At 38.2% G+C, this 26739-nt stretch overlaps 2 protein-coding genes across 3 annotated transcripts; one reads left to right on the top strand and one right to left on the bottom strand.

The window, feature by feature from the left end:
• Positions 1 to 840: 840 nt before the first annotated feature.
• Positions 841 to 9149, bottom strand: LOC311303217 (heterogeneous nuclear ribonucleoprotein U-like protein 2). Its single transcript, XM_084429545.1, has 14 exons — positions 8399 to 9149; positions 8222 to 8318; positions 6985 to 7061; positions 6737 to 6876; positions 6542 to 6644; positions 6235 to 6347; positions 5357 to 5620; positions 5123 to 5245; positions 2643 to 2753; positions 2380 to 2548; positions 2090 to 2272; positions 1516 to 1580; positions 1351 to 1428; positions 841 to 1270 (listed from the first exon to the last, which is right to left on the bottom strand). Exons 1-14 carry the CDS (start codon positions 8946 to 8948, stop codon positions 1211 to 1213), a joined length of 2133 nt encoding a protein of 710 aa, XP_084285671.1. The 5' UTR covers positions 8949 to 9149; the 3' UTR covers positions 841 to 1210.
• A 1315-nt stretch (positions 9150 to 10464) lies between these two features.
• Positions 10465 to 26333, top strand: smyd5 (SMYD family member 5). Of its 2 annotated transcripts, XM_084431170.1 has the most exons (13): positions 10465 to 10768; positions 11065 to 11173; positions 12186 to 12325; positions 15467 to 15588; positions 16076 to 16145; positions 16267 to 16371; positions 16692 to 16754; positions 18319 to 18389; positions 18489 to 18595; positions 18859 to 18915; positions 19093 to 19187; positions 21148 to 21218; positions 24916 to 26333. In XM_084431170.1, exons 1-13 carry the CDS (start codon positions 10676 to 10678, stop codon positions 25058 to 25060), a joined length of 1248 nt encoding a protein of 415 aa, XP_084287296.1. In that variant the 5' UTR covers positions 10465 to 10675; the 3' UTR covers positions 25061 to 26333. The 2 variants fall into 2 exon arrangements, with proteins under 2 accessions (XP_084287296.1, XP_084287297.1); XM_084431171.1 differs by lacking the exon at positions 24916 to 26333 and having other exon boundaries at positions 10631 to 10768; positions 19093 to 19275; positions 21148 to 21219.
• Positions 26334 to 26739: the final 406 nt, after the last annotated feature.

The following is a 26739-nucleotide window of genomic DNA, read 5'->3' as shown; positions in this document are numbered from 1 at the left end:
AGAAGGAGAACCTCTGTAGGTTTACACACATTTACAAAATGTTTTTGAATAGATGTTCAGTACAAATAAGTAAAGATGGATGTCAAGAAATAATTGTCTTTTCTTTTTACAGTACACTGTTACTGTTAAAGGTGCTGTATGTAGGATCCAGCGGCCTCTAGCGGTGATGTTTCAGATTGCAACAACAGCGCTCGTGCTCGTGAAAAGCAATAAAGTTACAACTGTAGTCTTTCACATCAGATAACTTTAGCAAATGGTCGGCGTTAGCTGGCGAACTAATGATGTCTAACTTGAGCCAACTAAAGCACAAAATCACAATATATTTTACATGCTTTGAAGTATTGTTAGCTTACCTGTCCAAAAGGATGAAAGCCAACTCAGGGTCTGTTTTATACCTAAAACAAAGCGGAGGTCTCTCCATAATTCAAACGCTCTGCCAATGTTGATCCGTGTTTTCGTCCTGAGTCGATCCGATTGACGTTTGGCCTGACGAGCATCAGCAGATAAAATTTTTTTTTGTTTTTTATTTTTTTTTGGAGTTTGTGTTGGAGTCTGTGTTGTGCTGGAGGCAGGTCGTTTTTTTGGTGTTATCAGACTCCATGTCGTTAGCTGCAGTGCCGTCGCAATAGACTGTATATATAAAACGGAGAGGCTCGGGAGCGCGCATGCACGTCACATCCGGTGGATTTCGCAGAAAATCCGACCCGGAGACTTCACATAAAAATAGGAATACTGGCCTTCTGAGGTAATAGCAAAACGCGAAAAGTGGATCATTGTAATGTGTGATTACAACCCCTTCACAGACGGGCAATAAAAAAAGGATTCATTTTATAAAAAAAGTTACATACAGCACCTTTAATATCAATGAAAAAAATTAAACATGATTTCTCAGTCATTAGAAAATAGATTAAAATCCCTTGTAGACTACATTTGAGCAGCTTTGACTTTACCATCACGTTCCACAGAAGTCACACATGTTTCTAAAGACATGAGGATCTTTCATTTTTTGATTAGCCACCCTTTAAAAACAAACTGCATTCCTGTACTCAAGCCAGCTCCTCATTAAGCAATGACCTTTCTTAATGAAATTACAGACAGACAGAGCCAATTACTGTTGTAAAGGTGAAGCACTGCTAATCAAAAAAACATGCTGATTTGGAGTGTTTTTCCCGCTACACAAAAGTTTTGGGGTTGATCAGAAACCCTTCAACTAACTTGAACATCCATAATAAATGCTACCATAACTCTGGTTTTGCTCAGGAAAGCTCCACTGCAAGAAAAACAAAGATGTATTAAGTACATGCACATTCTGAATGTTATTTTGAATGTCAAACATGGTTGTTTTCTCACCTGCCCAGTGTACGGCCTGTAGTACTTCCTGTATCTCTGAGGGTCACTGCTACATCCGAAGGCAGATGGACGGCGACTCTGAGAGAATAATCCACATCAGTCATCATATAAACGTCCTGCAGATGAATATCTGACAGTGCAACATCATCACACTGACAAACTTACATGTGCTTTCTGAGATGCACAGTGGGAGTGTTGATCGTGACAGCCGAATGGACCTCCCCTCCAGCCTTAGAAAATGAAAATCGAACATGTTTAGAGTGGCGCAATCCTTTAAAAAAGAGATCACGAGTCTCCCATGATTCTGAACTAAACAAAATAACACCATTTTTAATTTTTTAGAGGTTCTAACAAAATGTTAATAGCTTTTTTATCATTAACTTGTTACGTTTGTGTTGTGGATATTTAGGATATCTGAATAATCTCCTATGTGTCATATAGAACGGGCATCAATTAACTGGTGTTCATTCACTCTTCAGCTTCACCTCATGCAGCTATTCCTTTTAGATGCTTCTTTTTCGTGAACATTAATGCATTATTGATAATCTAGCAGTGTTATATTTCTAGTCATATTTTATTTTCATATTTTGATGGACATATTTTCCTGCCATTTTACTTGTCAACATTAATCTTCGTAACAGTGTTTTAATTCAAATATTTCCATTATCGCAATGAAGGACACACTCCTCTCAACAACGCAACAGCAGAAGTGAAATCATCTCTTAGCATCTCTTCTTACCACAATGATGAACGAGGCGTTTTTGACTTCCTTGTCTGTGTTTCCTGCGTTTGGGAGGAGTGGGTAAGATGCGGCGTGCTTCCTCTTTATAATGTGTTAAGAGCTTCAGGGCCTCGTCAGAGCCGAGCTCCACAAACGTCACCTCATCCAGATGCTCTCCCTGCTCAGGCAGTGCGAAGCTCACTGGAAGAGATGAAAACAAATCTTTCACAAGTGTGCAGCAAGGCCAAGCTGTAACACGGAAATGTGTCTTGATACCTGTCACCAAGTAACCCAAGTTAAAGTCTGACCTTTAGCTTTGTGAAGAGACACTTCCTGAACTGCCATGCCCTCGTCCTGTTGGCGCTGTATGAGACGTCTCCTCCACACCTCGTCAGGTGGAAAAACCACCACCGCTCTTCGCTGGTAACCACGGAAACAGAGCATCTTGTGTCGCTGGGCAGATGGATAAATGTTGGCCTAGGAGATGAAAGTGAAAAAGAGAGAACACATGATTGAAAGGACAAGCAGATGAAGCTTTGGCCCACCGTACTACACACATATTCCTGATTACCTGATCAAGGATGTAGTTCCTCCGCTTGGTTGCAGCTATTTTGATCAGCTGACTGACACATTGAGTGGCCTGTTGCAGCATCAGGTCTCTGTGATTGGCTCCAGGAGGCTCCTATAGGAACGGAGAATGTGGATGGAAATATAACAGTACTCATGAACACTAGAGGAAATGCTACGTTAAGAATTACGATTTTATTCATTTCCAGGACTATGGGCACTTCGTACTAGTCTGTGTTGTTACTGTTAACTAAAACTATTAAAAATTGTTTAACTGAAAGCTGAAATAAAATAACATAAATATTAGATAAATAGGTAACACTTTAGATATATAGCTGCAAGCAGCGATGACGGGCCCAAGCCCTGGCGCCACCACTGGATGGCTTTAAAACAACTGTGCACTGCAGGAAATATGCATTTTAACTGGGTAATTGTAAAAGAACTACATCAAAATCGTTTGAATATGCCACATTTACTGCAGCAGCTGGTGCAGAAACACAAATGAAGATATTTTAATATATTTTTTAAATGAAATCTGAGTGATTTCTGTTCCTTCATTGACAGCCTACGAAACTACCATTTTCAAGCCCCAGAAAGGTAGTAAAGACATAATTAAACTAAACCATGTGACTCCAGTGGTTTAATCTCAATTTTATGAAGTGACGCAAGTGATTTGTTTGCGCCAAAAAACAAACAAAAAAACACTTTATTTACAAAATATTAATCTCTTAAAGGGATAGTTCGGCCAAAAATGATATTTAACCCATGATTTACTCACCCTCAAGCCGTTCGAGATGCATATGTCAATCTTTTTTCAGACGAACACATTTTCAGTTATTTTAGAAAATGTCTTAGATCTTTCAGTGGTTATAGTGTGAAGCTATGGGATCCACTCCTTCAAGTCCCAAAATGTGCATGCATCCATCTCCGCATTCACGGAGATGGATGCTGGCGTATGAAGTAGGACGTAGCGTAGGAAGCGTCGTGACGTAGAACGAACGTGATAGCGCAGCCAGAGAGCAGAGCAAAACAAAACTCTACGTTCGTTCTACGTCACGACGCTACCTACGCTACGTCCTACGTCATACGCCAGCATCCATCTCCGTGAACGCGCGTCGACCGCTACCGGAAGCCAGTTATTTTCATTTATAAAGTTTTAAATATGGATATTTTTACGACAAAACCGCACGGATTACCCTCAGAAGGCCTTCGTTTATCCCCCTGGAGCCGGATGGATTACTTTTGTGAAGGATGCATGCACATTTTGGGACTTGAAGGAGTGGACCCCATAACTTGACATTATATCCACTGAAAGATCTAAGACATTTTCTAAAATAACTGAAAATGTGTTCGTCTGAAAAAAGATTGACATATGCATCTCGAACGGCTTGAGGGTGAGTAAATCATGGGTTAAATATCATTTTTGGCCGAACTATCCCTTTAACGCACGTTCACGAGAGCACCACAACATTTGCGTGTTGAGTTGACGCGAAAGCAGACGTTGCCTGGCCCTGATGGCCGACGATTCCAACGTGTATGTAAAATTAACATTTTTGATTTATTCATAAAACTACTGACAATATTTCTTCCAAATTTCAAATAATAATATTGTCATGTAGAGCATTTATTTGCAGAAAATGACAACTGGTCAAAATAACAAAACAAAAAAAAAAGCCATGTTTTCAGACCTTGAATAATGCAAGGAGAACAAATTTATATTCATTTTTAAACAACACAACACTAATGTTTTAATAACTATAACAATATATATACTGTAATAATAGTAAATGTACAAAAATAACTCGTGGTACTAGTCTGAAACTCATTTTTATGATAAAGGCCCATTTATGCCATCAATATTCTTCATGAAAATTCTGTGCTATAAACATTTTATTTTGCAACCTACATACAGTACATATCATGTCAATGGTGTTTTTTATTTATTTATGGAGAGGTGTTCTAATCTCTTTTCCATCACACTGTGATGAACCAAGTCCAAACCAATAAGATTTGCATAAAAACGGTTACATAAAACTACAACTTTGTGGTGTGTCCGAACAAAACTGTTGTGCTGGATGAAAGTGGTTACACAGAAGAAGAAACCCAAACTGGAGATGAAAGTTGAGCAGCTGCTGTGTTCGGTGTCTAAGTACAAAGTACAGCCTTTTGATAAATGCAAACGCCACTACAAAAATCTTGATAGGAGGGAGTTGTTGCGGCAAGGAATTACAGATCAAATTGGAGTCAACAGTGATTTTCATCTTTCTTATTTTTGGCTATTTCTGCTTTTATATAAGAGCCAAGTGTCAAGGAGTGCATTAGCATTTTCATTCAGCACACTCAGAATGATCTGAACTGACAAATTGAACCAATTTTCGTGAAGAACATCAGTCTGGGTGAGAGCAAGTCTTATTTCTGACATGCACCAAAACACTGTGTGTCTGGATGATTTCCATTTCACCCAATCTTGATAGATTTTCTTACCCTCATGCAGTTCAAAATGGAGTTTGTACTCAGAAGATTGTAACGTTTCCTTGGGTTCTGGAGCATATGAGCCTGAGCCCAGTGGGTCTTACCAGAACCTGGCATACCAACCATCATCAGCACCTGACAGATGGAGAAAGAGACAGAATTTGATCTCATAATAACAATATTCATCCAGATGTTTGTTTAGTTTATTTTTGGAAGGGTTTAACACACTTTTACAAACGTTCCTACCTCATATTCACTTTTAGATGTTGTCGGTAAAGTCGTGCGAGTCCGTTGACCAGGAGGAAGTATGACTAGTGTGCAGAAACCAGCAGGAAAAGGATGCCAGGGAGCATCTGGATCAAGATTCACCGAAACCGAACAGTTTTTGCAAAGTACGTGGGGATAGAGAGCGTGACCTCTAAGAGCAGAAGACGTCAGGTGAAACGCCACTCCAAGAGAACGCCCATTTTTGTGAAATGAAAGTGTCGCTTCTCCCGTCTCACTGATGAACTGGATAAGGAACAGATACAAATCGATAATAAACCTGAACTGAATCAACCCAAGAGCAATGTGATGTTGATCAAAAGAACATAGCATGAATAAGCTAAGCTAAGCTAGGCTGCATTCGTCACAGCGGCATTTCAAAGGCTGTCCAATTTCAAAGGCTCCTTCAAATGCGTCCTGGGTCGTGAACGAGTGGATTCTTCGCAGCCTATCCCAAGATTCATTGCACTCAAATGCCGGATTATGTTAAATGTAAGTATTGTGTTTCAACTTATTCAAATATCTAATTATACACACATAAAAAATAACAGAAAAATAACAACTTTGAAGCAATTCAAATGTTGACTGATATATTACTAAGATGTGGTGAACATATTTAGACTGGTTGTGAACCCTGTATTGTTTAATATAACTTTCAAAAAAGTCTAGTACAAACGTTACTGTCGTTCGTCATCAGCAGAAGTCACAGTTTCTAGATGACAAGAACAATCCTCCGTAGACTAGACCGTCCCATTTAACAACGCTCGCTTCGACCTTCATAGACTTTTAAGGATGCAGCCTCTGAATTGGGACACAGCTATACTATAACCTACTTCTGTACAAATAACTTTGAAACTTACTGCATAGCAACCGATGACATCTCCTTCTGTGAAGGGCTCACCAAATGCCTCTTCCTTTCCTCCAGTTACTATCCTCCCCCGTCCATCAAAACCATACGACAGCTCCACCTCTCCTGAGAGAACAAGAAAAATCAGATAAAAAATGATTTACTATGATTAATTTTTATAGCTGTGTTAAGTTTTAATCTATAACAGGATCCTCAGCACTGCACATTTGTATACTTCTCAACCAAAATTTCCATAATCTTTATAATTGTCAAAACCTTTTAGGACGGTAATGCAACTTATTTTATAATGTTATGTTCACCTAATTGAAGGCTTGTGTTGTCCACAGACCAGCCCACTCTGAGCACATGTGGATCAGGGTCGTCGCTCGTGTCTATTGCAGGTGCTGACAGTCGCTTCACAAACTGGAGACCCAAAAGAGGAATTATTCCCCAATGTGAAAATGATGGTGCCATTTAACTAATTACTTTTGTTGGTAAAAGTACATGATTCACACCTTGGCTTCGAATCCAACCTTCCCATGACAAAATCCATGGGTCATCCTGCACCCTGACCACAGAAGAGGGAATCTCTCCCAGAAGAGCGGCTGACCGCCACTTCCATCAGAATCCACCTCAAAATGCAGGTCACAGTTATCTGTGAAACAGATACACTGCTCTTGAGGACAGATTTTAATTAAGCTTTCATCTTGAATCAAATGACTTATTCAATATCTGAGCATGGACTGGATCTTGATGAATTTACCGGAATCAAGTCGAACATCCTCAAAATCTAATTCAGCTTCTTCCTCAGGCTCCGGCAGCAGTTCTGGAGTCTTAGCTCTGAAGACAAACAAGTCAGAAATGCTCAGACAGTTTTGTAAAGTCTGATGAATAATACATAAAGAGGGGTAAGATGGCTCTTTACTAGGGTAAGAAGCCCACTGGATAAACTTTTACAGAATGTATAATGACTTCTGATATAATTCTTAATCATATTTATTTATTTTTTTAAAGTGCCTTTAAAGCTACGCTGTGTAGGATTTTCTCCCATCTAGCGGTGAAATTGTTTGTGACTACCAACTACCAAAATGAATATTACTTTCTAGCCCCTCCCATTCCGAGGGCGTTTTAACTCCTACGGTGGCCGTATTATTTCAAATCTGCCGGCAGTCGCGAGTAATCTCCCCCTCGCATTCGTCACGGTGCCACTGAGTGTCAAAACGCGAAAGGCGAAGCTTGAATTTCCAGATGTCCCTCTTTGGCTAATGTATTTTCAAGATGGAGGCGCAACATGGCTGCCGGCATTCGAGCGACTCGCTTGTATGTATTCTAAATGGCAGATTCTATGCTTACGAGAATACTTGATTAGTTGGTAGAAGTAATTACACATTAATGAGCACATATCATTTTGAAAGAACAAAGTGTTTTTTGCTAAGAATCAACTTTTACACAAAATTACACAATGTAGCTTTAAGATAAAATAATAAACTTTTATTTAACATTTTATTTTGAATAAGCGAGTTCTTAGCTGGTCAAAATACTATCATGTAGGCTACGCACATACAACGAGCGCGTTTATCCCAGCACTCAGCATTGTTTTGGATGTTCGGTAAGTTCCGTCTCAAAATATACGTCATAAAAACCGACCAAACAAGGTTGTGAACGAATCCCTATGCCTTTAGGTTCGGTGTTAAAATGCCAATGGGCGATCAAGACGTTTTGGCTTCACTTTTCAGGGCTTGTGCGGCACGCTTGGTTCGGAAGGACATGAGGGTGCATAATTAATGACCAATTTTTTTTTTCTTTTTGGGTGAAATATCCCTTTAATAAAAGCAAAGATGTTTTAAAATGTACATTTAATTCATGGAAATACTGAATATTTGTGTATATATATATATATATATATATATATATATATATATGTATAACATGACATGCACCATGTTCTTTGAAGTACCTCTGAGTATCAGTCATAATACTATTGTTATCAATATCAATACCTGTTGTAATGAACGTCCTCTTTGAACTCATAATAATCTCTCCCTCTCCTCAGCTCCGTGTTTTCCTCTAGGCTGTAGTCCACAGTCTCAGCTCCACCTGACAGTCACAAAAATATAATTTTATTATATGATCAGCTAAAAAAAACACTTCTTTAATTGTGCTCAAAGGCGACTTACACTGGTCGTGCTCCTGTGGTGTTTCTGGCTGTGGTGAAATGGCCAAGACTGATGATGTGCATCCTGACACTGCATCCTCTTCTTCAGTAGCAGCGGTTGCCAAGGCGACAGGATGTACAGACTGTGGATTCCTCTGTTGTCTGTCGTCTCTGGATGAAACGGCCTCTGGTGTCCTAACGGACAGCGGCTCTGCGATGGCTCTTGGGGCAGTGCATGAGCAGAGCTGATGTGGGTCAGTCTGTGTACTTTGATCAGCGTAAGCATTCATGCTCTTGCTAGTAGAACTAGTGCATACTGGAGACTGCGTCCTAACACACGGCTCGCGCTCCAGAGAGTGAGGCTTCGGCGGCTGTTCTGCAGGCTCTGTACTCGTCGCTTCACAAACATTTCCCCCTTCATCTCCACTTTTGATAGGTTCAACACCGGCTTCAATCGCAGAAATGAGCCGCACAACCAGCTCGGCCTTTAGGCCCTTCGGGTCGAGACCTCGCTCCGATAACATGGCCCGCAACTCGGCCACTCTCAGCTTTTTGACTTCCGCCAGCAACATTTGGAACAAGACCTGTCAACTCCACATTAAAACTAAAAAGTTAACACACGCAGTATCTTTTAATTTGGTAAATAAAGGTCAGTTAGTCCGCACTCTCTTAACTTTTTGAGAATTTCCTCACTCTACTTACTACCAAAACACACGACCCGCTGTAGAGGATTCAAGAGAGTGAACCGGGCGCTGATTGGCTACCGTGAGGGAGCTGATAGTTGATTGGTTACCAGCAGTGACGCAGTTTGACTCTTTTGCGCGAATCGGTTCTTTAGAACAAGCTGTTTAAAAGAACCATTTCAATCGCCCATTTGTAAGCACACAACGACACTTATTGTAACATAGACAAAGGAAAGTTTTTGGACCGTATGACCAAAACTGATACTTTTCAGGAAATTGAAAAAACACTGTATTTTTTTTTAAATAATTAAACACAATGTTGTCAAAGTTGATATTTTGGCTTGTAATGTATGATAATACTTGCGTGCCATTATATTATTAACATTTGACCAAAATCAAGCTCAAATGAAGTTATAAAGTTTTTGATAAGCTAATGTTGTTTTTTTCCCGTCATTAGTGTGTTGCATTACATTTTCATCAACTTACAGGTTCGATAATTATAGCTATCGTGCACTAAGTTTTTTTTTTGTTATTTGGCCAAAATCTCATAAAAGACGAAGTGCTTTGCAAATGCTTTTTAAAACAGTATTGGCGATGGATGGCTCGACGACAAATGCTAGACTACTCTTCTCCTCATAAAACATTTGCATTTATAGTGTTTGTTGAGTAAACGCTGTACTTATTCAAACAAACAATTCTTTATTTATCTTTGCATTGCAAACAAGCAGAGACGGTCCAAACTGCTTTCACAATAGAGTTATGTGGGAACTATAGGTTTTTACTGACAGCTTTAGGATCCAATGGAGTAATGAGTTTAGTAACAACAAGCACTTTTCATTGGTTAAATACTTAGCAAAACCCACAGACAGATGTAAAGGGTGACCACCAATAGAAATGATTAATAAAAAATAAAAAAAGAAATTGGGTACGAGATTTCACGAAATATTTTATTCATTTCTAAGAGTTTTAGCATTAGAGTGAAATAATTTAATGATAATAATAATAATACAATTTTTTTCCTTATCTTAACGTGCGAGGCATATGCCTATAGATGCATAAATCCGGCCCTGTACATAATGATGGTTAGGTTGAATTAACAAGGGTGTTTATTGTAGATTTATGTGTTCCATTTCAATTTGTTTCAGGCATGATCAGCTCGTAAAAATATCAAGTGATTTTGAGCCTTAGTGTATAATTTAGATTTACATTATTCATTTTAGATTACTCTGAAAGAGGTTTTGCACGTTTTGATAAAACTTAATTCATTAAAACCAGCTCGTATGTTTGTTCATAACTATATCATGTTCAAGTTGTAAACCAAACATATTCCCGAGATCCGACTCAGAAGAACGATTCATTCACGAATTTGACGTCACTAGTTACCAGTTGACTCGCCCCGCCTTCCAATGGCACATTTCTACGTTTTTATCAAGAAGCACCAGAAGAACATACTTCCTCCTTTAAGCGTAGCATTTATGTTTATAACAGGCAGGAGCGATATTGTCTTCCAGAATAAATCTATCTATACAGTCGAGCGTTGACAGTGAATGGAGATGTATCACATGCACACTATTGGTCAATCAGAGGGGTCAGAGGTTGATATGTAAATATCCAACATGGCGGCCCCCGTAGATGACATGTTTTCTCGCTGCGTGGATCCTGCCAAAGCTAGTAATTGCGTGGAGGTCCGATTTATCGATAATGTCAAGGTATGCAGAAGTAGCGCCATGCTAGAGATGCCTCCTCGTTTAATAATTCAGTTCAGTCATGTTTTCTTAAGAGGTTTAGCTTTGATTATGGTGCTCGCACCCCTCCCATGTCAGCCGGTTTATTATGCCAGAACCTGCAACAAACTCAAAATATGCAAACTGTGACAAATAATCATATTCATGTTCTCTTAAGTGGGGACATATATGTGGACATGCACTTTTAAATGGGTTTCTCCTATCTCATGTTCCAGACAGCAGCAGTTAAATATGTGTATTTTGTAATTATATTTCCACAGGGCAAAGGATTAATCGCCAAAAGATCGTTCAAAAAGGGTGACACAATTTTCATTGAGCAGCCTCTAGTTTCATCTCAGTTCTTGTGGAATGCCTCGTACAAATACAGAGGTGAGTGCCTTATAATTATCCAGACGTCCTTGATCATATATTCGTGATGAATGACTACATCAAGCTATATGGATATAACTAAGGCTATACAGGGGGTGGACAATGACACTGAAACACCTAGTTTTAGACCACAATAATTTAATACTATGGTGTAGGTCCTCCTTTTGCCCCCAGTACAGCATCAGTTCATCTTGGGAATGACTGATACAAATCCTTTACAGTGGCCAGAGGGATTTTGAGCTGTTCCTCTTCCACAGCAGTGGTCAGGTCACTATGAGATGCTGGTGGAGGAAAATGTTTTCTGACTTGCTCCTCGAAAACACCCCAAAGTGGCTCAAAAATATTAAGATCTTGTGACTGTGCAGGCCATGGAAGATGTTCAACTTCACTTTCATGTTCATCAAACCATTCTGTCACTTGTCTTGCAGTGTGTACTGGTGCATTATCATGCTGATACACGGCACCCCCTTCAGGGTACAATGTTTGAACCATTAGGTGCACATAGTCTTCCACAATGGTTCTGTAGTTCTTGGCAGTGAATCAAGCACAGTAGGGAAGGCCATGATATTGCAGCCCAAACCATCACTGATCCACTTTGTGCTTCACTCTGAGCAGCATGGTCCAGCATGGTGGCATGCCAACATTACCCAGGATACCATAGCTCTCCATACTACACAAAGACTTGAGGTCCTGGTCACAGATGAGCCAGAGAGACACACAACAACAATTTGTCCTCTTTTGAACTCTGTCTCCCATTATGTTGTGTGAATTGCAATATTTTTGCTATTTATTGTGCTATTGCTCTGCTATTTCAACCTTCACACTCTGCACTTACTGATGAAATATAAAATCAGTGAAGATTGGCCAACAGGCTGCGCATATATTGGTGTGAATCCTACAGCAATATATTGACCAATGTTTCAGTTTCTTTGTCCAGCCCCTGTATTGTAACCATTTGCTCGGTTGTTCATGTGTCCCTGTACCTGGCGTGTTTTCTTCTTCCCGTATTCAGCGTGTGAGTACTGTCTGCGTGCTCTGGAGACAGCAGAGGAGAATGCCAGGAGGTTGAGTGGTCTGCCAGCTCTGAGTCTGCCTCACCCTGAGCTGTGTAAGGTGCGACCTGACCGACACCAGGCCTGCCCACAGTGTCAGGTACACTTGATGTTAATATGTTCCCATGTATTCTTGATGCCATCTGTAGTGTTTGACCCAGGTCAATACCATAATCTGGTTAATAATCCGGAATAAGATGATTACATTTCGCTTAATATTTTTTATTCTTAATAACAAACAGACTGTGTGATATTATTAACCCTGTAAAGCCTGACATGTGAAATAATAGTCAGAAAAAAAACATATTTAATTGAATCTTTAGATCAAAAAGTCTGCATATGTGCTTTACGTTTTGTATTTTATACATCAGGCTTTTATGGCTCGTATAGGAGAATATTGAGCGTATATGAGGAGAAATGCTTTTATTCAGAGGCCCTTACTGAGTGAAAAATATGCAATTTGGTGCAGTTGCTGATAGTCATATGGCAAGAAAATAATATACGTTCTGAAGACTTGTAATGTAAATCATTGAGATGAGGTCTTTATAACACTAGAGTAGATTACTTACAAAAAAATGCATATAAATATCAGTTGTCACGCTACAACTTCTAATAATATGTCTTCGTAAAATGGTATTTAAATGCTTAGTTTTATATCAAAGCTCTGTAGCTTTAATGTGGGAGCAAAACCCACATTATAATAAATGAGTACAATGATCATTGAGAAATGAACAAATAAATGTTCCTCAAAAGCAGTGTTGGGTGTGATGCATTATCTTCCCTTAAAATAAGGGATTACTCTTAATTTTTCTGTAATTTACCATAATTACAGTTACTTTGGATGTAATTGCATTAAATACTGTATTGATTATTGAACAATTCTATATAAAACATTTAACATCAAAATTTAACGTCTAATGTTTAAATGAATGTTAAAGGTAACCGTCTCCCTTTAAATACTTTGACCCGTTCAAGAATAATTTATGCAAATATATATTATTTATTTTGAAAGAATTAAAAGAGCAGTTTCATGCCCTGGCATTGTTCAACTGGTCGAGGTTGATATGGGATTCAGAAAGTGATTGGAATAAGTACTCCAATACTTTTTTAGAGAGAGTAATTAGTACAGTAATCTAATTACACTGTTGAAGATGTAATTAGTAGCTAAGAATCAATTACGTTTTAGAGTATCTTAGCCAACACTGCTCAAAAGCCTGATTTATCATATTTGATTGAATCACAATTTAACATGATTCATGATTTTTTTTTAAAGTGTGTTTGTATGGATAATCAAGTAAACTTATGTTACTTCATTCCGGTAAATGTTCATCTTGAAATATTACTAACAATAAAAAGTTATTCTTAGTTTTATGCAGTAAAAATCAGTAAAGATTTCACAGTAAAAAGACACATGCACCATGACCTGAATATGGACATTTTTACAATTACACTTAAATGGCTTTTACTTGCTAATAAAAAGTATAAACTATTAGTCTTATAGATTATGTACAACAGGTTTTGATCACAATGATAATTTAGAGGCCTTAGAATCAAGGCTCGAAATTGCGACCATTTTGGTCGCATATGCTCCTGAAATTTAATCTGTGCGACCTAAAAATATATTTGGGAGCATTTGTGCGAGTGCAAATAATGGTTGTGGTGCGACCTGTTTTCATTTCTCTAAAAAACGTTTGCAAATTACTTCACAGTGTGTACCTTATGTGCGCTGATACGCGATGGCCGGACCGTCATTCTATCCTACGTTATATAACCAATCCCGGGGTTTTTCCTGCATTGATTTTTTTTGGCGGCCGCCAAAGCCTTTGATCGGTGCGTGAGTGACTGCTGCGCTTGACGAGAGAAAGCCCCGGCCGCGCGCGCGCACTCTCACGTCTTCAAACAACACGAGCGCTGTCTTGCTCTCTCTCCCTCGCGCATATTAATCAAAATCATTTGACACGATAGAAAAAGGGCGGAAGACCGAAGTTTCACGTGGAGCATTCGGAGATTTTCTTTTTCTCCTAAATTACCGTGGAGTGTGAATTGTGCTAAAAAATAAACTACCGGGATAATCACACAACGCTTGCCGTATGCTACACTTCCACTAATGACACTCCGATTCGCGAACTAATGACTCATTTGAACCGATTCACTTTAATGAACAACTGATCCGTCCAACACACTCACGAGACGTCTGAATCGGTGTATAACAAATCGGTACCACTTTACAATAATGTTCCACTTATTAAATTCTAGTTAACACAGTTGTACTATTAAAAAAACGATACATTATTGAATTTTTTTTATTTATTTTTTTACATAGTTAATGCACTGTGAAGTAACATTAATGAACAATGAACAGCTGTATTTTTATTAACTAAGATTAACAAAGATTAATACAGCATATTAATAGCAATAGAGTGCCAAGTGCCAAGCAAAAAATGCAGGGACAGGTGTGTGGCAAACAAATCAGGTTCAATTATTAAGGCTTTTAATCGGCAGGATACGTCAAATATAACCATACTGTCTATGAATATAACACTGCATACACCATCGCCAAAGAAGAGCTTGCCTTCACTAAATTTATGTCAAATGACAAATCATGTGCCAATATCATCGGGGTGAGATGATATAGAGCCAGAAGACCAAATTTTGAATCTTGGCCACAGGATGAAATAAAATTTGTTAATATATAATTTGTAGTTGTGGTGCTCCTTAATTTTTGGTGGGTGCTCCTAAATTTTTGCTGGTGCTCCTAACTTTTTGAAGTTGGGAGCACCAGTGCTACCAAGTAAAAAAGTTAATTTCAAGCCCTGCTTAGAATGTCATGCATCAAATATGATACTGTCGGCTTTATAGGGTTAAAACATTTAGCTTTAGATGAAAGACTTTGATGGCTGATGAGATGTCTTCACAAGGCAGGCTGACCATAACTGACCAATTATTGACAAAGATGTTTTTTTATTAAACATTATGGAGCACAAAAACATTTTTAAGTCATGATGATCTGCAGAATATGTACTTTGTGCTTTAAAAGTATGTTTTTTCCCCATTGGAAATTTTAGAGAACAAGTTTTCATTTTCAGTAGTACTTGAGTAAAGTACAAATCCCTCAAAAAATAATTTAGCAATTAAACACACGTACTTTAGTACTTTAAATAGATCCTACCAATGTGTTTTTATAAAGCAGGGTTTGTTTGTGACTCATCCCTGAATGGTCTTCATATGCGTTCCCTTCAAGGTGATGTACTGCGGTACTGAGTGCCGACAGGCTGCATGGGAGCAATACCACAAGGTCCTGTGTCTTGGCCCTTCACATGAAGATCCGGATCACCCAGTCAACAAGCTGCAGGACGCATGGAAGTAAATACTCACTCATATATAAGTAGTTTATGAGTGCCCTTATAGACCTTATGTAGCCCTGTCTCTTTTCAGCGCTGCGCTCGTTGTGTTCTGTCTTCCGGTTTGTATTTCCACAAGATCTTAAGGATTTAATTTTTTTTTAAATCTTCCACTGACATTTATGACTTTAAACATTACAATGCTCATGATAACTTATCTCTACATTAAGTAAATCCACTTCCCCAGCTAATTACGCTTCGACAGCGATGCCATAGAAATATACAGAGCGACCGCAAAATGGAAGTTCAAACACAAGATTCAAAAGATGGCTTTCTCTAGTGCATAAGGTCTATACTGAAAGTATTATGCAGAACATTAGAGTCCTTGCTTTGTCAGTAATTGATTGCTTTTGGTTTGAAGGCTGTTGGTGCATAGGCATTCTTTAGCATGCTAACCTTGAAATATATGACTCTGCTCTTGCATTAAATTGTTTTTCCATATTATCCAGGAGTGTGCACTACCCTCCTGAAACCTCCAGTATCATGATCATGGCAAGGATGGTGGCCACCATTAAGCAGGTTATTTTCCTCTATTTATTGGTTTGAATAAAGTGTCTAAGAGGATTGTTTGCCTAAATTAAATGATAGTAAATATGAAATAACTTCTAACAAGCAAAAACTGCTTTTGTTGCCGTTTCAGGCTCAAGATAAGGGACGCTGGCAGAGGTTGTTCAATCATTTTTGTAGTCGTACAGCAAATGAAGAGGAGGAAATAGTTCATAAATTGTTGGGAGAGAAGTTTAAGGTAAATAGAAAGTCCATCATCTTTTTTTGTACATTACTAATGCTTCACTCTGCGTCATGGAGTTTGAGTTTTTAGTTACACTTTATTTTAAGGTGATGTAGTAACATTGTACTTACTCAAATAAGTGCTGAGTAATATTAATTAACTACATGTACTTACTATAGAGTTACGGTTTGGGTTTAGGGTTGGTTACTTGTAATTATGCATCATTTACTATTACTTCTATAGTAATCTAGTCATCTAGTAACATGTAAAGTCACCATAAAATGAAGTGTTACCAGGAAAAATGCCCCAAAATACAGTGTTGTTCCTTTCATTAGGGACAGCTGGCCTTGCTGCGTAATTTGTTTTCCACAGCACTGTACGAAGATCGTCTCAGTCAGGTCAGCCATCGTCTCTGTCTGTCTGTTTGTCTGTCTATAGTTTAATAAAAAGCATAAGGGTCATACAAAAATTAAACTACGCACTCCTTGGCAATAGAATCGCCATTGACTAGACATTAGTGTTGTAGTCAAGACCACCTAAACTGAGACCAAGACAAGAACAAGACTTTGTGGGGTTGAGACCGAGTCAAGACCAAGACCAGACCAGCACTCCTCAAATTCATCTAAAAGATGAGAAATATCTTATATTTAATCAATAAATATAAGAATAATAAGACACTATATAGCTGTTTCCAATGAAATCACTAACCATAAAATTCCTCTTTGTGTTGCACAGAAGTAGCATCTGAATTGGTACAATTATTTTACCTGCATAAATAATGTTCAGATTAATTTCACATTAAAACATTAACATTATTTGACGGAATAATTTATTCAACTGATTTGTTCAAAGCAGCTGATTAACATAACGAAACACGTTGCCGAATTAGCAAAAACTTGTCTAAAATAAGTCACTTAATATTAACTTATTTTTTATTGAACGTTTGTATAAAATCAATATCACATTTGCATTCGTGCTCATATTCATGAAAAAAGCTCAATTCCTCTTGCTTAATTATATCCTGTATAATTTTTTAGACAATCCTGCATTGATTAAAAAAAGAAATCAAATTAGAAAGAAGTTATTGATTGCGTTTTAGCAGTAAGTTTTACTTCAAATCACATTAATGATGTTAACAAATGAATCAGACAATGCATCGGAAATTTAGTGATGCCCTCGCTCGCGGTTGTGGGATTGAGTCTTTTTTAGTCTGAGACCAAAACAAGATCGAGTACAAATGCGATCAAGACCGAGACAAGACCGTGTGTGTGTGTGTGTGTGTATTTATGTATGTAATCCATCAAATCAGCTTATCTACAAAAAATGGCACAGTTTTACTTTATTCATATGTTATATGATCTGAAAGCAAAACAACTACACTTTTAACATCAGGCAAACTTAATTAGAACTAGACCATGTATGAATGAAAATTTATGAATGCATATTTGTCATTTTAACAGAACTTAGAGCTGGTGGTGCTTGAGACGTTGGTCATTCAGTGTTTCTGTAAATCTGTTAAGATAATAATACTACTAATAACTCTACTACTACTAACAATAAACACTAGGGTTGCACAGTATACCGTTACTATGCATCTCAAACACTGGCAAGTGAAATCTCAATTCTTAATTTATAAGCCAATGTTTAATGATAGACATTATGTAGTCGCCAAGCATATGCGAGTATCTGTGTGTCACTACTTAATTCAATGGGTCTGTTATACTCTAAAGGTGATGATACACAGGGCAACTTTTTGAGCAATGTTGCTGGGCACTTTCCCATTGGAAATGGGCAATACATTTCTATCTGGATAATTTAGAGAGGTCGTGGGCCCTGTGTCTCATTTGGTTGCCCGTTGACGGCAACATTGCCCAGCAACATTGCTCAAAAAGTTGCCCTGTGTATCATCACCTTTAACAGGAATGAAGATGTTTGTAAAATTAACTTCGTTTGTGTATATAGTGGTTCTCTCCAGAAGGATTTCGCTCTCTGTTTTCGCTTGTTGGGACCAACGGTCAGGGTATTGGCACCAGGTAAATCCCTCAATACAAACCATCAATATTTTACCCTAGAGAGATGTATCCAGTGGAATAATGTTCCTCAAGCGATTCTGATCTGACATGTGTCTGTAGTTCTCTGAGTCAGTGGGTTCATGCGTGCGATGCACTGGAGCTTCCCAGCCAGCAGAGGGAGCAACTGGATGCTTTTATCGACCAGTTGTACAAGGACATCGACAAAGGTAATTTTTCTCTCAGTCTCCCACCTGTTTCTAGCGCTTAGATCCTCACACACTTGCTCACACACATTGATCTGTACACCTGCAAAGTTTGAACCCATCTCTGCGTTTGACATCTACTTCCTCAAGCGCAGCTGAGACAGACACACATTTGACCACTTAGACGGCCATCGATCTGTGTAAAATATTATTGTTTTGGGCAAAAGTGTGAAATAAATCCAAAAGATGAACGGCTTTCATAGATCTTTTTTCTTTTTCTGTTACAGAAACCGGTGATTTCCTCAACTGCGAAGGCTCTGGACTTTTCCTGCTGCAAAGCTCTTGTGAGAATTGTCTTTATTCATATTGGCATGTCTTTCAGTTTGCACAGCTGTGATAATTTCACATACAGTAGAAGTTGACTTTGAGTTGCAAAAATCAGGTCAGCTTAACAAATGAGGCCTGTCTTCTTGCTCTACTAAAAGTAGTGATGATTTATTACCGTTTCCGTTGTTGTACAGGTAATCACAGCTGCGTTCCCAATGCGGAGGCGTCTTTCCCCGACAACAACTTCCTCCTTCACCTCAGCGCACTCAGTGACATCAGCCCTGGAGAGGTCAGAGGAGGATGTTGGATAATAGATGCTAAGCTGATGCTCGGAGGGAGGGTCGTAATATTCTAAAGCCTTGAGTGTTTCATTGTCGGTAGGAATTACAGTCTAGACTCTGAAGATTGGAGCAGTTTTGGCAGCTTGTCAGTTAGATTGAAAAGGCCTACATCTGCCTGCCTTCGTGCTGGAGAGGTAGAACATCGCACAGATTTATTTCATAGGTTTGTTTATCTGAATCATATTAGCCAGTGGATGACAGCTCATCATGAATTTTTTATAGCTTTTAGTAATGAATTCACATTGTTGAGCTTTATGAATTTTTATAGGGTTACCTAAAGCCAAATTTGTTTTACCTTTGTTTTCAGTGACCGTTTTTTCTCATCATGTTTTGCATTATAGCCAAGCGGATTTGTGCACAGAATCAGAATTGAATCGAGAATCAGAATCAGAACACAAATGAAGATTAGCCTAACTACCGTTCAGAAGTTGAAAGGAGTTAAAGGAACACTCCACCGTTTTTTTGAAATAGGGCTTATTCACCTTCTTTCCTACATTTAGATAGGTGGGCAAATGCATTTTTGTCTCAGTGCATGCATTGTTTTAGTTTGACAGGGTCGGCGCTAGCTTAGTTTAGCATAATGAATGGAATCCTTTGTTGCCAGCTAGCATGTCCTGAGTAAAAGTGATATATATATATAAAAAAAAAAATCGCCTAATTACTTCTTGTGGCCTGCGTATTCACAACAGGTACAAATAGCTATGCAGATTAACACTAGGCGATTTCCTATGCAGATATTGACTTGGGATTATATTAGGGGGAAGCACAGCCGAAGCACTGCTACTTAGGCGCAGAGATATCACGCCCCAGGTAGAAGTGCTTCGCCTGTGCTTCCCCCTAATATAGTCCTTAATATATAAGTCAATATCTGCCTAGGAAATCGCCTAGTGTTAATCTGCATCGCTATTTGTACCTGTTGTGAATACGCAGGCCACAAGAAGTAATTAGGCAAGTTTTTTTTTTTTTTTTATCACTTTTACTCAGGACATGCTAGCTGGCAACAAAGGATTCCATTCATTATGCTAAGCTAAGCTAGCGCCGACCCTGTCAAACTAAAACAATGCATGCACTGAGACAAAAATGCATTTGCCCACCTATCTAAATGTGGGAAAGAAGGTGAATAAGCCCTATTAAAAAAAACGGTGGAGTGTTCCTTTAATAGTTTTATTCAACAAGGATGCATTAAGGATGCATTAAGGATGCATATTGATCAAAAGTGACATTTTATAATGTTACAAATGATTTCTATTTCAAACAAATGAACTGTTTTTACAACAATTTTAAGCAGCACAACTGTTTTCAACATTGATAATAATAAGAAATGTTTCTTGAGCAGCAAATCAGCATATTAGAATGATTTCTGAAGGATCATGTGACACTGAAGACTGTGAGAGTAATGATGCTGAAAATTCAGATTTGACATCACAGGAATAAATTGCATTATATATTAAAATAGAAAACAGTTATTTTAAACTTTTGAACCGGAGTGTATTACCATACAGTGACTGTGTATTGATGGTCTGTCAGCCTCCAAAACGGACAAAAGAGAAAAAAATGAATGAATGCTATGAATAATGATTTACATTTTGGTCTGGTAGTGACCAAAATTAAAACATTGTTAGTGAGCATGTAGAAAATGTAATTGTTTGTTTACTTAAAAAAAAAAGAAAAAAAAAAAAGGTTATATTTTCCATTTTAAATAAGTAAACACCACTGTGAAACATTATGAGAGTGATTATTCCCACAGAGTAATTTCATGGCTTTGGCCAATTTATAAAACAGAAAACCATTCTTCTGTATAACGCAATTTTGAGTCATAACATAACCGCGGAATGAACAACTAAATAAAACAAATAAGAGTTGCTGAGTTGTTGATCGTCTCATGAATTTCTCTCTTTCTTTCTGTAGGAAATCTGTATCAGCTACCTGGACTGCTGCCAGAGAGACAGGAGTCGTCATAGCCGGCACAAGATCTTGAGGTAAACGAATGCAATCCCTTGTTTAAGCATTCTCTGTGAAACTGCCCAGCTGAGTCTACCTCCAGAGAGGATCAATGGCCTTGGTCTCTGGCAGCAGCTCTCGGCCTGGATAACCACAGGGGCTGTTGACTTGCTGCTGAGCCCCTGCTCTTCTATTGATCAGTTACCTGTCAATCGCAGCAGCTATACCGCCTGGATGACCAATGAGGGTTTGTTTGGAAATCCCACTTAATCTATATTCACTTTATTCCTGTGAAAAAAGCCTGACTTCACCTTGAAAAGAACTGCTGAACTTCTTGCCTGTGAAGTCAATATTAGAGACGGATATATGAAGGATATTTTTTATCTTCATTTATTATGGAATAAGGGTAGAATGGAAGCCCCAATAGTGTAGATCTTCAATGTATTCTGGTGCATTGGAATTAAGAAATATATGTGGTCTAAACACTTGAGTTTGAAAGATATGTACAGTGTCTATATATATAGTTTTATGCAAAAGTTTGGGCATCCCTGATAATTATCAACATTTCAGTTTATAATCTGCTGGGCTTTCGAAGCAGCAACTTCATTTGGATATAATTTATACTTTATGGAAACAGTAAGATTTCAGTTCTGAAATAACATTTATTGAATCAACAGAAACAACACAATGCGAGTCATAACAAAAACAGACTGGTCCAAAAATGTGGGCACCCCATTGGAATTATCACATCAATATTTACTATTTAGTATATCCTCCTTTTGCTGAAATAACAGCCTATAGTCGCTTCTTATAGCCACTGATAAGTCCCTGAATTCTGGTTGGAGGAGTTTTGGACCTTTCTTCCTTGCAAAATGTCTCCAGTTCAGTCAGGTTTGATGGTTTCCGAGTGTGGACAGCCCGCTTCAAATCATTTCATAGATTTTCGATGATGTTCAAGTCTGGGGACTGTGATGGCCATTCCAGAACATTGTATCTGTGTCTGTGCGTGAATTCCTTGGTAGATTTGGAACAGTGCTTTGGGTCATTGTCCTGCTGAAACAACCAACCCTGGCGTAACTTCAACTTCTTGACTGATTCTTGAACATTGTTCTTAAGGATCTGCTGATGCTGGGTAGAATCCATGCGACCCTCAACTTTGACAAGGTTTCCAGTACCTGTGCTTGCCACAGAGCCCCATAGCATGATGGACACTCCACCAAATTTTACAGTAGGGGGCAGGTTCTTCTCCTGGAATGCTGTTCTTTTTCTGTCAAACAAATCGCTTCTGGTTGTGACCAAATAACTCTATCTTAGTTTCATCTGTCCACAGCACATTATCCACATTAACACAGCTCCATTTGCTCCATTTGACACAGACCTTAAACCTTTGTGATAACTTTTTGTACCCTTCTTATATATATATATATATATATATATATATATATATATATAAACACAAAAGTGTTGTATGACTTCAGAAGACTTGGAATATTAAAGCTGAATATCAATTCTTATATTTTCAGTAAAAAAAAAAAAAAAAGTTAAGCTAATAGAACTGCAACAGTCGGGTTCCGGAAGTAAAAACTCCATTAATTTTCTCCATAGGGAAATTATTTTTTTAACTTAAACCTTTAAAGACAACCTTACTGTGAGCTACGAGGTTGTTGATCGATGGTATTTGCTTCTATTGAAGCCGTTTGCCCGCATTTTTTTTTCAGTGTATTTTTTAAATAATCATGTTTAACAATGGAGTTCCTGGTGAAAATAGTCTCCGGTTACGAATGTAATCATGGCTCCCTTAGAAGGGGAATGAGACACTGTCTTTATACAGCGGGGGAAATAAGTATTGAACACGTCATCATTTTTCTCAGTAAATATATTTCCAAAGGTGCTATTAACATGAAATGTTCACCAGATGTTGGTAACAACCCAAGTAAGCCATACATACAAAGAAACAAACAAAAATAAGTTCAGAAATGAAGTTATGTGTAATAATGTGAAATGACACAGGGAAAAAGTATTGAACACATGAATAAAGGGAGGCGCAAAAAGGCATGGAAAGCCAAGACAACTGCTGAAAACTTACAGTAATTAAAAAGCAATCCAGCCCCCTGTCAGTGGAAATTAATAACAGCTGGTTCAGTCCCAAATGATGGCCTACAAAAAGGTCTCATTGCCAAGGTGTCACACAAGACACATCTCATGATGGGTAAAAGCAAAGAGTTGTCTCAAGACCTTCGCAACCTAATTGTTGCAAAACATAATGATGGCATTGGGTATAGGCGCCATTCTAAGCTTCTGAATGGTCCAGTGAGCACTTTTGGGGCCATAATACGGAAGTGGAAAGACAATAATTTCACCATAAATTTTCCTCGACCAGTGCTCCTCGCAAGATTTCTGATAAGAGGAGTGAAAAGAATATTCAGAAGAGTTGTCCAAGAGCCAAGGATCACTTGTGGAGAGCTTCAAAAAGACCTGCAGATAGCAGGTACTGTTGTCTCAAAGAAAACAGTAAGTAATGCACTCCACCGCCATGGCCTGTATGCACGCTCACCACGCAAGACTCCATTACTGAAAAAACAGCATGTTGAAGCTTGTTTAAAGTTCGCTGCACAACATTTGGAAAAGCCAGTGAAATACTGGGAGAATATAGTGTGGTCACAAGAGAGCAAAATTGAACTGTTTGGATGCCATAATACACACCATATTTGGAGGAGAAATGGCAGTGCACATTACCCTAAAAACACCATACAACTTGGTGTTGGCTCTTGGACAACTCTTCTGATTATTCTTTTCACTCCTCTATCAGAAATCTTGCGAGGAGCACTGGTCGAGGCAAATTTATGGTGAAATGATTGTCTTTCCACTTCCGTTTTATGGCCCCAAAAGTGCTCACTGGATCATTCAGAAGCTTAGAATGGCGCCTATAACCAATGCCATCATTATGTTTTGCAACAATTAGGTTGCGAAGGTCTTGAGACAGCTCTTTGCTTGGCTTTTTGTAGGCCATCATTTGGGACTGAACCAGCTGTTATTAATTTCCACTGACAGGGGGCTGGATTGCTTTTTAATTACTGTAAGTTTTCAGCAGTTGTCTTGGCTTTCCATGACTTTTTGCGCCTCCCTTTCTTCATGTGTTCAATACTTTTTCCCTGTGTCATTTCACATTAATACACATAACTTAATTTCTGAACTTATTTTTGTTTGTTTCTTTGTATGTATGGCTTACTTGGGTTGTTACCAACATCTGGTGAAAATTTCATGTCAATAGCACCTTTGGAAATATATTTACTGAGAAAAATGATGACGTGTTCAATACTTATTTCCCCCGCTGTATGTATATTATATTATATACAGTATATATAAAATCAACATTTGTAAATGTGTAGTTTTATATTTCTGTTCTGTTTTTAATTCTAAGTTAAATTACCTTTGTCCTTTTTGTCCGATTTTAAAAGCCTTTTTTGCTTCAAATCAAAGTTTGTAGTGTTGGGATACACCTTGTTGCTGATTGGCTTGGTTCACGGCTTATAACTGTTTAATGAAGACTTTTATAAAATCCCTATGGGAAAAATGAATAGAAAAAATACTTCCGAAACCAGTGCCAATGAAAAAGGGGCGGTTGCACTCTATACGGGTTTGGAAGGACGTGAGTGTGAGTAAATAGTGACAGAATTGTAATTTGTCTTAATTTAGGTAATAATAAATAACACCATTTTCCCCTCTCATTTTCAGGGAGAATTATTTATTCATCTGTTCCTGTCAGAAATGCATGTCCCAGATGGATGATGTGGATATGACATCAGAGGATGAGGAGGAAGTGGAAGGAGAAGGCGAAACGGAGGGAGACGATTTGGAGGATGAAATGACAGATGTGTGATTTCACTCAGGTTTCTCGCCCCACCTGAACCACTTCACTTGTCTGTTTGTGGACCTTTTCCATGTGATCCTGAAACCCTCCACTGGGCATAATATCTACAGCAGTTGAGAAGCCAACGTCACACTCACAGTAGCAGTACAGCTGTTATAACCTGCATCAAAGCCTATGCAAAATATAAGTGCAGTATTTTTATCATGTGCTTTTTTTTGTCATGATTTCTACCATGCAATGTCTCATATAATGCAAGATTTATTATGTTTAATAAGTCACTCAAGACACTGGTTTCATATGCAGGATTTAAATTGGATTGGTTAAACTGATTAGATTTTTGTTTTTGAAATGTTTAAGACACAAGTAGCTACACACACACACACACACACACACACACACACACAAAACTGTGACCACGCATGAAACATGATTAGTCTGTGCACTTATGGGTTATATATTATATGACGACCATCCAAAAGAACGTGGAATTTCCATTTAATCACATCTGAGAGAAACTGTACAGTAATCAGATAAAGAGGAGGAAGTGACCAGCTTCATGTCATACTTTAAAGTGACTGTAAGTCAGCCAAAATTAAAATACAAATTACTTGGTCTTTTTTTCTCTTTCTTACAAAAGAAAAAAGAAAGATTTTTTTCTTTATAATCCTATGTATGTAAAGATTAGCTCAACACCTTGAAATTGCTTTTCTTTTCAGCTGACAATAGCTAGGTTGCACTGGTGGAGAAAATATTCAACGATTTTATGGCCAAATAACTGTTTAACCATTGTTTTAGCCAATTATTGTAGCTAAAGTAGAGTTTCTGAAATCTTGCCAGTAGTAAATGTATATGAGGCTATGGCAATAATTACAGTAGTTATATGCAATAAGAAGCTCTCAGAAATTGGGTGTCGGTGTCCTCTACAATCTTTATTTGAATAAAGACACAATCCATAATGTCTTAAAACAGCTTTACATAAATGTTCTTAATCCCCCAGTGAGCAAGCCCGAAGTGATTATTGTAAAAAGTAAAGATGTTTAGGTAGTGAAGGGAAGCCACGCTCATTTAGCATATTGTATGTACTTGGCATTGAGTGAATGTGCACTACCAGTTAAAAGTTTGGATTAATTTCTCTTATACTCACCAAGGCAGCATTTATTTGATCATATACAGTGAGGAAAATAAGTATTTGAACACCCTGCTATTTTGCAAGTTCTCCCACTTAGAAATCATGGAGGGGTCTGAAATTGTCATCGTAGGTGCATGTCCACTGTGAGAGACATAATCTAAAAAAAAAAAAAAAATCCAGAAATCACAATGTATGATTTTTTTACTATTTATTTGTATGATACAGCTGCAAATAAGTATTTGAACACCTGAGAAAATCAATGTTAATATTTGGTACAGTAGCCTTTGTTTGCAATTACAGAGGTCAAACGTTTCCTGTAGTTTTTCACCAGGTTTGCACACACTGCAGGAGGGATTTTGGCCCACTCCTCCACACAGATCTTCTCTAGATCAGTCAGGTTTCTGGGCTGTCCCTGAGAAACACGGAGTTTGAGCTCCCTCCAAAGATTCTCTATTGGGTTTAGGTCTGGAGACTGGCTAGGCCACACCAGAACCTTGATATGCTTCTTACAGAGCCACTCCTTGGTTATCCTGGCTGTGTGCTTTGGGTCATTGTCATG

The sequence above is a fragment of the Rutilus rutilus genome (assembly GCF_951802725.1).
Source record: "Rutilus rutilus genome assembly, chromosome: 14".
Classification (NCBI taxonomy): Eukaryota; Metazoa; Chordata; class Actinopteri; order Cypriniformes; family Leuciscidae; genus Rutilus; species Rutilus rutilus.
The sequence above is the reverse complement of the archived record's forward strand: the minus strand, read 5'-3'. Positions and strand labels throughout refer to the sequence as shown.